Raw genomic sequence first — 14,147 nt, forward strand, 5'->3', positions numbered from 1 at the left:
TAAAGAATACTAAAATATTGACTAATACTTATATATATAAATTAATGTTAATTACAGATGGGGTCTAAAAGGTCACAAGCTCTAATAATCTTCCTCACCTATGTATTTATAATGCTCTTGTGACTCATTTGTACATTTTACAAAAATGTAATTTTGTAAACTGCGTTTGACTTTCTCGTTTCTCATTATATATTTTCAAAATACAAAGTAATAACCCTTAATAATTTTACAAATATATATGTTAAAAATTTCGATGTTTAAAGTTGTACATATTGACTAATAACATAAAAGTCAAATCGCTACAACTTTACAAAAACAGATAAATGATTAATTGTCCCTCAGTCTTTTTAGAGCGAAAATAAAAATAAGACAACAAAAACAATTTATAACAATTCCTTTTAATTAACCATGTTCATTAAGGTCAAAGGGGTGAGCTTATAAATAAATAAACTTCCTCAAGATACGATTATGGCATGAATGACGTACCAAAAAGATTTGGTCCGCCGAAGTAAGGCAAGTCGCAAGTATTAATTTAACTGAAAAATGCCACCCCTTTAATTCAATTCCAACTAAAAATCACCCAAAATTTAATTTACATAGGACACCCCCTCTAGACTTGGTCCACCCCAAATTGACAACATTAATACTCCATTTTATAAACTGTCCCCTTTTTTGTGGGACCGTCCTTTCAATTGTAAGGATTAATTCATGTATGACTAATCACTATTATCTGTAGCTAATCTTAGGATAATGACAATTAGCTAATTATTAATTTGATTTTGTAGCCCCCTTTTGAAGTAGTCGGTTATCAAATTATTATCCCTAGTTATAGATTTTGATGTATGAGTCAATTTTGAGCTCTATATAAACCTAGCTCCCTCTCATTTAAATGTTCATCAAATTAAAGCATTGTTAGTGATCATCACAACTTCAAAAGTAGCTTCATTATTAACTCATTTAGTGTAAGCTCTCTTCTTAATTCATCTTATTTTGCTTCTATTTACATGTATAAGTTATATATGCATACTTATATATAATACGTGCATTGCCTTTGTGTTCACGTGTGTTCACATAAGCTACTTGTTTATATATGTAACATTCATCAATATATGTTGCACTCTTGGTAATGTAGGGTTCTTTTATTTAGTGTATTATTAATAAAGTGCTTAACTAAAAATACGTGCATTACCTTTGCGTTTATATAAGTTACATCTGTGAGGTCGTCATTCATGTTTAGTAATTCGATAATTATGTATCAGCTAATGATTTGCTAATTAAGAGTAATTAATTAACTTTTAAATATATACTTCCTTTTCATGTTGACATGTACAAGCAGCAAATATAGACCTAGGAGTGAGTCTACCTAATCTGAATATCTTGATGTGCCATAGTATCAATTACAATTTGTTAATTAATATTGTGATTGTCTCTAATGTTATTGTGACATTGACATGCACTTAGACTTACTAGAGTAATCTGACCATTTAGCAAATCTTCACGTGCCTATATGTGTATTTTACTAATACTACTCAAATGCTTAATTAGTCCTATAACAATATTGTAATGAAGAAATTAAAATTTGATTAGCTACTCATAGCTCTTAAAGTTTATTTTATTTATAAATTGATTGATAATCTTATTGTTTAATCTCTAATTTATAACCTTTATTTGACTCTTTAATTAAGAAAAGTCTCCTTTGGGTAACACATTATGTTGATAATAATTTCATAATTCATAAATAGTTAATGTAAACAATATTTCATAAATCTTATATAAATATATATTTTTTTAATTTGTAACAGAAATTAATTTCAGCAAAAAACCATGGTTTCCAAAAGTCTACCAAAGCTTCCTACAGTTAACCTCACGTTAAACTTGACCCCTGGAACAAGTTCATGGACATCAACATGCAACAAAATCAGGCAAGCACTCGAAGAATACGGTTGCTTCGTCGCAGTGTACGACAAGTTTACCCTAGACTTCCACAACAAGGTGGTCGACGTTATACAACCAATGTTTGACCTCCCTACGGAGGTTAAAGCTAGAAACTTCTCTGATCTACCCTACCACGGGTATTATAAGCCTGGCAAGTCGATGCCACTCCTTGAAAGTCTAGGCATCGAGGATGCAGCAATGCCTGACAAGATGCAAAGTTTCACTAACCTCTTGTGGCCTACTGGGAACGATCAATTTTGGTAAGAACAACATTATATCTAGGTTATTCTCGTGGTGTAACGTATTCCTTCTTTTTAAAAAAAAAAGTAACATTAACTTTTAAGGCCTTGGTCTCTTCGCCTGATTTTATTAATTTTATTTTGTTTTTATGTTATGAAACAGTGAAACTATCTATGAATATGCAAAGAAAGTATCTGAGCTAGAACAATTGGTTATGAAGATGGTGTTTGAGACCTATGGTGTAGAGAAATACCTCGAGTCACATCTCAACTCGACGACATACCTTCTACGGATAGCCAAGTACAGGGTACCACAAGAGAATGAACATAACCTTGGGGCAATAGGTCATACAGACAAGAACTTTATAACTATACTTCATGAGAATGATGTCAATGGTTTGGAAGTTCAAACTAAAGATGGTGAATGGCTTAGTTTTGAGTCCTCACCTCAGTCTTTTGTTGTCATGGCAGGGGAACCTTTCTTGGTACGTCCTTTAATTTTTTAATATTTTTATGGTATTTATGTCAAACTATTAATTAATTAAAGTCATTAATTAAGGATTAATATATAAGCGGACATAGGAAATGGAGGGATGGTTTGTCCCTCCATCTTTCCGTAAGTGGTTGGGGGTTCGATCCTCATCCCCCATTCCTGTGAAGTATATACGCAGTACCAACTTAGATTGTTTTTATTAATATTTTCCTTCAAAATTAATCTTTAGACAAGTCTAAGAATTAATGATTACAAAAGCATGCAAAATCATTTTCATATAATATATGATGTGATGCCCTAACTTCAAAGCTTCAAAATAATGTAGGCATGGAGTAATAACAGAATACATGCACCTCTACATCGCGTAATAATGAAGGGAGATAAGCCAAGATATTCATTTGCCTTATTTTCTACTACGAAAGACACCATTGAAACACCCAAGGAGTTGGTCGATGATGAGCATCCATTACAGTTTAAGCCATTCGATTACATGGGATTGCTTCGATTTTATACCGAAGATGTTACTCGAATGGCTGTGTGTACCATCAAAGACTACTGTGGAGTAGTCTAATAAACTACAATGGAGTTCTTTCTTTGTTATATATGTTCTGATTAGTGAACAAAGAGAATGATAATAATAGGTGTAAGAATGATGTAATTACCTCATAAAATTTAAAATTAGCAAGTAATTTGTAATAGTCATGCATCTTCTAAAAGATCATAGACTTTTCAAAACTTTCCCTATTTTTCTAAAGACATGTAATGAATTTATAAATTATAAGATGGTTGTTTTGAGAATGGAAACTCCAAGTTAGCTCCCAAAGCCATTAGTTGTCTAAACTTGTCGTATGTACGTTTTTTTGTTGTTGTTTAGAAAGCCACGAGGATGGGATGAAAATGAATCATAAAATCTCTTGAAATCGAGACTACTTGAGTTATCCCTCACTCTCACATGTCATATGTACAGAGTACACTAGTACGTATTGTATGTATAGCTTCAACATATTACAACTAACTTTAACAAATTTGAGTTGTTATGTCTTATTGATCAAATCATTTTATTCTCTTATAGGAGTATATGTCAAAATTTTGTTTTCCGTATTAGCTAGTTTGACTTGAAACAAACAAATCATTGTTTCTATAAACTTTCAACTTTGTTTATATCGCCTTTATACAATTTTTTTTTTAATATTATTATTATTATTATTATTATTATTATTATTATATATATATATATATATATATATATATATATATATATATATATATATATATATATATATAGTTCCGTGATTTAACGTTTGAACTTAATGTAATAAACGACCTCGACCAATAAAGTGAAGATTTAATTTGTGTCGCAGCTTCTTCTCCAGTAAAAAAAAAAAAAAAAAAAAAAAAAAAACCAACAACCTATCTACTGTGATACCATTTTTTGGAGTAGAATCTAGCTACTAAGAATAACATACTAGCTAGCATGTTCAAGGCTTAAAGCTAAATTATAAGTCTAATTGTGGAAATAAAAATTATACGGAATTAAACATAATACGACACCAAAAAAAAACATATATTAGCCACCCAAATCTTTTGTGTTAGATCTTCACATGTGACAAATCTTCACAATATCAAATTAAACAATAATATAAGGTCATACACTTATACAGCTTATACTCCTATTATGAATTTATGATATGAACCGACATTTTTATACTTCTATTACTACCAAAGTTTCTTCATTTAAAATTACAAGTATTCCTCCCTCCACAACAAAATATGAATAAATAAATGAATAATACGGTTAATAAATAAAGAAAAAATTACAGGCCTCCAGCTTGAAAAACTGCTAAAAATAGAAATTTTATTCGGGAATAAAATATCAAAGCTTCAATTCAAACATTAAATTGAATAATAAATTTAGCTTTGGAGTTGGAAGAGAATCTTTACACAAGACTAAGAAAAAAAAAACCCCCCTCCTGGATACAAATTAAATAAACAAACAAACAAACCAAAATTAATAATTGAAAAAACAAAGTATAGAAAAGATTAAATGATCATAATTAATTATATAGTCATTAATAATTTTATTAGTAATAATGATCATTATGTACACTTCAGTATATATTAGGATCAATTATAAGAATTAAGTTGCAAAAATATATTTGTATATATGAATATATAATTAGGGAAAAATAATAAAAACTGCATAATTCATCAAGTAATACTACAACAATAATATACAGGCCATTTCTTGCCTGGCTTGACCCTGTGTGCCTTGCTATATACACTTGTGATTCTGGGCATCTAATAAGGAGGAAGTTAACGCCGGGCGAAAGCCGAGAAGTCGAGCTTTGTAGTGGTTGAGTAGGTGGCGCCACTAAGTTTGGCGGAGGTGGAGAGAAAGAGTGGTGTGAAAGACACAAGTAGCATTTTGGTGGTTGTTGATGATGATAACGTTATTTTTGGCTTTCTAGTTTTGGTGAAGGGTCCTGTTTAGTTGGACCTCTTTATATATAATCTTAATGGTTTATTTATGTTAAATGTTTCCCGCTTCTATTTGAGGAATTTTTGCACTTTTTTCCTACTTTGTCCAATAACTAGCTTAGTCAAGGTTTGTCTAAATACTCTTTTGAGATGGAGTTTCAGTTAGGTGCACACATTATGATAGTTATATATTGATGAAGTATATATATATGGAGTAAATAATTATTTTTGCCTAAAAGAAAATTGCTCATTCTGAAAATCTGTTTAATTTGGTCACTGATTTATAGGCCACTAAATAATCATTATTATGAAATTACATACCGATTAAGCTATATATATATGGTGTATTTTATTCATCTGATTTTTACTTACATAAACTTAGGGCATGTTCTAATAGACTGAAATCAGATGAACTGAACTGAGCTGAGCTGACCTGAACTGAAATGAATATTTTATAAGAGAAGGAAATTAGGAGCTGAACTGAACAGAACTGAACTGAAAATAAACGTATGAGAACAGACCCTTAAATAGCTCAATAACATATTTATGTGTGGAGTAAGGCAAGGCGCATAACAATGATAGGTTTACCAAAATTGTGCTTCTTTGATACTTTGTCTATCACATTTAGGCGTTAATACTTCTCCTTTTTATGAGTGACCTTAAAATGACACTTATCCCATAATGTCAACCCTGATTCAGAAACTCCAATCGATCAATTTATAGTTAGTAGTAGGCTTTATTTAAACCACCAATATATCATAATGGGTTTTTAACAAAGCATTATTATTACCATGTAAAACAACTTAAACCAATAATAAATTCTATTGGAGTATTATATTTTGAAGCTACCATCTTGATCATCTATCAAAGGACAATTCCTTCACATTTTCTCTTCGATCCACTCATCATCATACCACCGTAGAAAAGGACCAATAAGGCAGTAACCTTAACATACTTTTACAAAATTGCAATGTATATATTGATTCAAATATTACTTTAATTTCTGTCATGATGTTATTGGATGTACCATAACATGCAAATTGTCTATATAGTCAGCAACATGTAAGTTGAAGCATATGAAAATCTATCCTTCAAACTTATGTGGGTTCTATACTGTTGTCATTCTTGTCAATTCCTAGTTACTTCACCAATATTCTGACATATTCATGCAAAAATACGTTTTATATATGGAACATATATTTGTGTGGAGATTCCACTTCGTTGCCGCAAATTAATATAATAACGACTCTCCACACCTAACGGACCCATAAAACGCGTATGGACATGGATCTAAAGTGTTAATAAGGTAAAAAGTAAATACATACTTGTATGTACGAAGGATATAATAACGAGTCTCCACACCCAATGGACCCATAAAATGCGTATAGACATCATTTTGAAGTGTTAGTAAGGTAAAAATAAGTACTTGCTTATATGTACGAAAAGGGGTAAGGTAAATGTAAATACTTACTTGTATGTACGAAGTATCATATACTAAAATGAGTATATGATAACTGAGTCTCAACACCTAATGGACCCATAAACCATGCGCGTATGGGCATTGAAATGTTAGTAAGGTAAAGGTGAAGTCTTGTATATTGTAAGTAATACTTCCTACTTCGTATATGATATAGAGTTCTCAGCACCTGAAGGACCCAAAAACACATATTGCTATTGAAGTTTAGTAAAATAAAGGTGAAGACTTTTATGTATAGGTGTATTAATAGTTTTTTCAATCCAACTAATGTAAATTTAGCCTTGTAAAAGAGTAGTTCATATTTGTAATATAGGCTAATTTAACCACAAAACTTATTGTATACAGTACACCCATTGATATAAAATGTCTAAACATGATTAATTACAATAATTATATTAAGGTTATGAAACCTTTTTAACAGTTATATAGAGTGGTATATGTTTAAAGAAGCTTACTCGATCTTGGTTATTAGTTAAGCCTAACTGAATGCATAAAACCCAACCAATTTTTAAAACAAACCAACCTGGCTATCACCATGTAGGGCTTTAACATATTGTTCCCACTAGACTTGGGTTGACGGTATCTCTAACCAATTATAGAGATAATTGACTTCATAATAGAGGTGATAATCGAGTCATTCAAACTAGGTAGCTTAGGGTTAGTAATTTCAAGTACAGGTTAGTTTGTCAAGTCTAATTGTGAATAATCAAATTACACATTCTCTCTCCTTACTTTAATAACAATCATGAATTCCATAAATTACGTTACAGACACTACTCCTTTATATTAAATTTTCGATAAAATTGACATTACATCTATCTGTTTGCTTTATTCTTCCATTATTATCATAAGAAACATAATTTTTTTTTAGATAAAAAATGGAGAAAGTATCGATTAATGTTATGGCGAGACAGATTAATAGATAAATGTTGTCCTCTTATAGAGAAAGCGATGTGAATAGCATAACACAAAACTCTAGAAGTGGTGGAATAAGGAATCACAAAATCGACGACAAAAGGAATCAATACATAATGAAGCAAAGGACAAGGTGAAATCTACTTCGGTATTGCGCACGTTATGAACCAATGGGTATGAAAATGAAAGGACTTGATGGAATTGGCCTATTTTTTCAGCATTATATTCATTGTTTGCCTTTATAATTATACCTTGCAAAGAAAATGACAAATGGGGGGTCATAGTGATCCCCTCTTCTTCAACTACATAATCATATGCACACCGATGAATTTAATCTCATGTTTTCTTGCTCCTAATAATGAGTTTCTATGTTTGACGTTTGTTCTATTGTAAGATAGATATTGGTTGTTGAATTCGAGGTTCACACACATATTAACAGATTAATCTCAAATAATATAGGAAATTCTTAAAGTGAATCGAAACAATCTATATATAACTAATACTAAAGTAGCAATCACTGTTATTATCTTTTTTCAATGTTGTACATGTGGCCCCTATTTTATGAAAAGATTTCCCGTTCAAATGCTAATTATTTTTATTTTTGAAATAAAATGCTAAATAATTTTAAACATATAGTAGCTATTATCTAGGTAATTAATTTAAAATAAGTACCTATTACTTTGGTGATTTATGTTGATTTTAGGTTGTTGTAGTCTTTATAGGAGTTGTTAATATAGTTGAGGTTAATTAAATTGAGCTTATGAATATTTTAAACTCATTTTTTTTTTTTACAAAAATCCAAAGATAAATTACTAGTAAACCTGTGCATCGCACGGGTGCTAACTTAGTAGTTTAACATTTTCAAGGGAAATTTCATAATCAAGCTATGTAAGCCCACTTGTATTGTCAATGTGTCATGCGTTTAAACAGGTGATGTCTGAAACAAACTAAGAAAAAATTGTGTCATATTTAATTAATGTTGCTCATTCATATTAATCATATACTGGATGTCATACATGGCCCAACCCATATATACAATATTGTCTTATGGGTTATGTTGTATCAATGTATCATACCAACTACCAACAAGGTAACAAATGTCCTTAATAACTTTTACGGAGTATATTTTTTGAGAATTGGCCTACTGGCATACTTCTCTAATTTTCTTATGTATACCCGCCCTCTAGTTCTATATCCAAGTAACTAATTTAACTACTTTAATTAATCATTAATCGTGAGTAATAAATTTGGAGGCTTAAAGGCCCGTGAATTGGCAAAAATAACATTTATGACATACTCCATAACACATAACAAAAAGGTGACAAAGAAAGAGAATAATTAATGCATCCTTACACGGTAGGAGTCACCCATCCTCTGGATGATAAGAAATTAAGAACATTGATATAACATGATTAAATCAATACATGAATCAACTAAATTGTAATAATGTAATTAGGTTAAATTAACTTGAACAAGATGTTAGATATAGTGTCTTTAATTTCAAGTGTGAACAGAAATTGTAGTTCTTCAAAAGTGGATATCATGATTAGACCTGTTCAATGGGTTAGGGGCCCATTTAAAGCCCTAGTCCAGCCCTTTTATAAAAGGGTTTTACCCATCCAACATTTAAATGGGGCGGGCTTTTAAAGGGCTATTAAATAATGGGCTTTAAAGGGTTGAGTCTAGGATTATATATGGCTAGACTCTAGTCTAGGCATCTTAGCCTACACCCCTCCCTAAACTCATCGTTTAACACCCCTTCCCCAAATACTCACTTTTACAGTAACTACATAGTAATATCCGTACTATTTCCCCCACCCCATATATACATAAGAAAAAAAAACCATTATCATTTCACTTTCTCTCTCCTCACCCATTTTCTACATCTCTCTCTACATCTATTTTTTGCATTTTCAAATATGAAGTTTCTATAAATTTGTGACAAATTATCAAAAAAAATTGTTCAGTTACTACATAATTCAACTAATCAAGGTCGAAATTCAAAGGAGTAAGTGATTTTGTTCATATTTAGTTCAAAAAAGAATATAAACGAACCCTAGTTTTAGTAATTTTTTGTTGCAATTGTGTTACAGGATCATCATCGAAGTATAAAACATAGAAAAAGATTATGAACTATTGCATTTTAGTAATTTTTACTAATTTTCGTTTAAAAACTAGTAATCTGAACAAGTAGCTTTTCATTTTTGGGTATGAACTATGAAGTATTCTCTCTTTTTTTTTTGGGCAGTTGAAGGAAATAGTTTCAGAGAAGAACATCAAAGAATCTGGAGAAAAGTAAACATTAATTGAATTAGTTTGTAGCGTTTCTTTTTTACTGAATGTTCATTTCCGTTTCAATAAATGTTCATTTATATACTAGTATACAATCATTCACATGTTAATAGATGATTAATATAAATATATTACTATATTTATATATCACAACATAGTCATTGTATTAATGTTAATTCTTTTTCATAGTTTGGAGTGGAAAATTATTACTACATAGTCATTGTATATATAAATGTCATTCTTTTTCATAGTTTGGAGTGGAAAGTGATTTTAGATGAATATTCGGTTGTATTTTGGTAGATGTTCAATCGCATAAAAGTATATGGTCTTCACATATTAATATACGATTACTAGAATTTTGATAAATATTTATATTTTGGTCATCTTCTTCAAATATTTCATGCTCGGTTAAATTTTGAGTTTCAACATATGTCTTTTTTGAGATGGATGTATGATAAATCACATATTGATAGCTTCAAGTGTTATTTACGTATATATTTCATGTTCATCGATTGATATCTTTCATAGGCATTTTTAAACTAATGCATGTTCATTTATATATTAATAGATGTACATTTTCATATTCAATTATGTAAATATGTTCATTATTGTATTAATAGTTGTTCATTCCATATTAATAGATGATCAATTCTACAAATATATATGTTCATTTATATATTAATATATGTTCATTTCCATATCGATCATTTCAATTGTTATATTTTCATATTCATATGAAAATTGGTTCATTTCAACACTTATTCTTGCTCAAATCTAACTAAAAAAATCTTGTTTTTGTCGATTAGTTAAACAATGAATCGTGGATATTTAGCAAGGAAAAAAAAGAAAGATCAGACGACAAAAATAAGGAAATCAAGAATGCATGGATTCACGCAACATCAATATGTGTAGAATTGAATTGTATATTTAATATTCAATAGTTTAATTTTTGGTGATATACAATTTCTATTTGATTTTAATAAGAAGGATATAAACTTTTTGTTTCCCAAAGTATTATTACAAATCACATCGTTCAAAAGCAAACATTTAAATAGTATATATATAATACTAATATTTTTTTTACGACTTTGAACCATCATTCACTAACTATATTAGAATATGTTCATAAACACACCTTAACGATCAATAGGAAACTGTACAAAAGTTAAACATTCAGTTCTTGTATCAAGTCACTCATAGGATCTAATATTTCTACACTTATTATCTTTATAACCCCTTATTAGAACAAATAAATCCTTTCATAAAAAATGAGCCATCCTTTCGCCTCTTACTCCTCCTAACTCTGATCCCAAACCTTTCATAAAAGCATACTCATTATATATTTCATAAGCATCATCTACCGAAGGAAATTGTTTCCTCCGAAAATCAAAGTGACTTGCTTCTTCAAAAATAACAACATCCTCTATTCCCACTGCAATAATTAAAAATGTAATAAATGAACAAATACAGTAGCAATAATGGTCAATTACAATAATGCATTTGATCAATTACAGTAAAATTACCATATGTAAAAATATATATGATCATCTATAGTTACATAACTGAACATTATTAATGAAACTACAAAACAGTGATAATCATTAAAAGTTGCATGTACAACTTATAATTCCATAAACACAAGTGTATATATAAATGAACATTTATAATTGCATAATTGGACATTATTACAACAAAACAGAATAACAAATGTTAAACTATTTTTTTTGAGGGAATAAATATTAAAATATGTTCACTAAATAAAATTTACATGAGCATCTTTAAAAGAATGAAAATCATTCAAATTTACATGTACAACATATATTTTCGTATACGACTACAATAAACCTATAGTTTACTACAGAAACATACATTAAACATAAATGAACATTTACTATTACACAAGTGATCATTTTTTTTACTAAAAGTATTTTTAAACGATACACCAATGTGATAAAATAAACGATTTGGCAAAATAATATTTAGTGTTCAATTTTGTAGCACATAATGTTTGTGCCTTTAAAGCTAACATTTTAAGTAAAATTTAATAAACAAGTTATAGTATTTAGTGTTCAATTTTGTAGCACATAATGTTCAATTATATAACACTTAATGTACTGTTTATTTTAATAACAATTCATTTTCATTAACATGTAGGCTAAATCACAAGGTTGGGGATGCAAATTGCAATACACTGCTCAACTAATGCTACTGAAGAAAAACCATGAGTCTAAGAATAATAGAATAACATCAAGAAGATTTGCAAAGGCATAATATAATATGTTCACTTATGGATAGATATATGTCCATAGCTGGTTGATAAAACTTATACTTCGTAGATATTATTTGTTAACAGAATTACTCTATGTGATTAACTATTTAATTTTATACGTTTAAAGTTTGATACGGAGTAGATATTATTTGTTTATAGAATAATTTTTACAATTTTATATGAAAATTGCGGATTTTATGTAAAATATTATGTTAATCAATTTTGATCATTCACAAAAGCTAAATGATTCTTTACAAAAACTTAATGATCATTTTTAAAAACTAAATGCTCAATTACAAATACTAAAATATTCACTTATAGAAGATTTTTAAAAAAATTAATATTCAATAAGAAGAATAGTACTTAATAACAAGGCAAAAGCTAATGAGCGTCCCCGGGGCGTTAGATAAGAGAATTAAAGTGCAAATATTAGAGTAAAATTAACATTAATTGCACCGAACGACGCATGATTTTGTCATGAATTCCTAACTTAATACTATTTCAACCAATATAATTTAACCTTATCTAACGCCCCGGGGCGCTCGTTAGCAAGATCCTAATAACAAAAGGTTAAAGATATTCTTATAAATATTAGAGCCATTTGAGCATTTATAGAAATTTTTACATTTTTGGAAGATAATGGGAGGAAGTTGAGCACTCGATCTTTTGAACACTAGTAGCAACTTGATTATTTGCTTGACCATATAATTGGAATTTGAACACATTTCATAAACTTCATCAGCAGTTTTAAATTGTTTCGTTCCCCACTAACTCAGACTTATTTGCTTCTTCAAAAATAATAATATCCTTTTTTCCCACTGCAATAATGTAACATGTAATAAATTACATTAGCAATAATGTTTAATTATAATGATGCATTTGGTCAATTACAGTTGAATTACCAAATGTAAAACATAAATGATCATCTATCGTCATAAACTGAACATTATTTCTGAAACTACAAAATAGTGATAATCATTAAAAAAAAGTCACATGTACAACATATAATTCCATAAACACAAGTATATATATAAATGAACATTTATAATTACATAAATGAACATTATTACAACAGAACAAATATAAAATATATTCACTAGTTAAAATGTATATGAGCATTTATAAAACAATGAAAATAATTGAAATTCACATGTACAACATAAGTATTCAAATACAACTACAATAAACATATACAAGTATTTTAATACATAAAAAATACATTAAATTATAAATGAACATTTACTGTTACAGAAGTGATCATTATTTTAACTAAGATTATTTTTTTACGACGCACAAAACTGGTAAAAATAATCGAATAGCAAAATTAAAACAACAATATATACTCATACGAAACGCACAAAACTGGAATAAACAACAATCAAAAATACAAAAAAAAAAAAAACCCCGAATTAGATGAACAATACAAACTAAATTATTAATCAACTAATAACAACAATAACAAACCAAAGCATTATCAAAATTAAAGTCAATACAACAAAAACTATGAAATCAGATCATTATAATCATCCAATTACAATTGTAAAACAAAGCATTATCAAAACATTGACTAATTATAATTAAAAGTAAGAATTACTTATATTGATCTCCATGAAAGAAGAGAGAGAAAATTGAAAAACAATAAATCAAAAAAAAAACCAGGAGAGAGAAAATGAAATTGGTGAAAAAGAGGAGAGAGAAAATGAAATTGGTGAAAGAAATGAGAGAGAAAATGAAGTCTATAAAAAAAAAAACAACACTCAAATAATAACATTACAATAAAAAAAATACAAAAACAAAAACAAAAAAAACAATCGAATTAGAAGAACAATACAACCTAAATTATTAATCAACTTATAACAACAACAATAATACCAAAACCAGAGCATTATCAAAATTAAAATCAATACAACAAAAACTATGAAATCAAAACATTATAATTATACAATTACAATCATAAAACAAAGCATTATCAAAATCGATTGACTGATTATCATTAAAAGTACGAATTATTTACATTGATCTCCATGAAAGAAGAGAGAGAAATTTAAA

At 28.8% G+C, this 14,147-nt stretch overlaps 1 protein-coding gene across 2 annotated transcripts; it reads left to right on the forward strand.

The window, feature by feature from the left end:
- Positions 1-895: 895 nt before the first annotated feature.
- Positions 896-3,617, forward strand: LOC110715491 (2-oxoglutarate-dependent dioxygenase AOP3-like). 2 transcript variants are annotated; one of them, XM_021894070.1, is made up of 4 exons: positions 896-962; positions 1,816-2,195; positions 2,338-2,659; positions 2,993-3,617. In XM_021894070.1, the coding sequence occupies exons 2-4, from the start codon at positions 1,825-1,827 to the stop codon at positions 3,236-3,238; spliced, it is 939 nt and encodes a 312-aa protein (XP_021749762.1). In that variant the 5' UTR covers positions 896-962; positions 1,816-1,824; the 3' UTR covers positions 3,239-3,617. The 2 variants fall into 2 exon arrangements, with proteins under 2 accessions (XP_021749762.1, XP_021749761.1); XM_021894069.1 differs by having other exon boundaries at positions 911-962; positions 1,803-2,195.
- Positions 3,618-14,147: the final 10,530 nt, after the last annotated feature.

This window comes from Chenopodium quinoa, unplaced genomic scaffold (genome assembly GCF_001683475.1).
Source record: "Chenopodium quinoa cultivar QQ74 unplaced genomic scaffold, ASM168347v1, whole genome shotgun sequence".
NCBI lineage: Eukaryota > Viridiplantae > Streptophyta > Magnoliopsida > Caryophyllales > Amaranthaceae > Chenopodium > Chenopodium quinoa.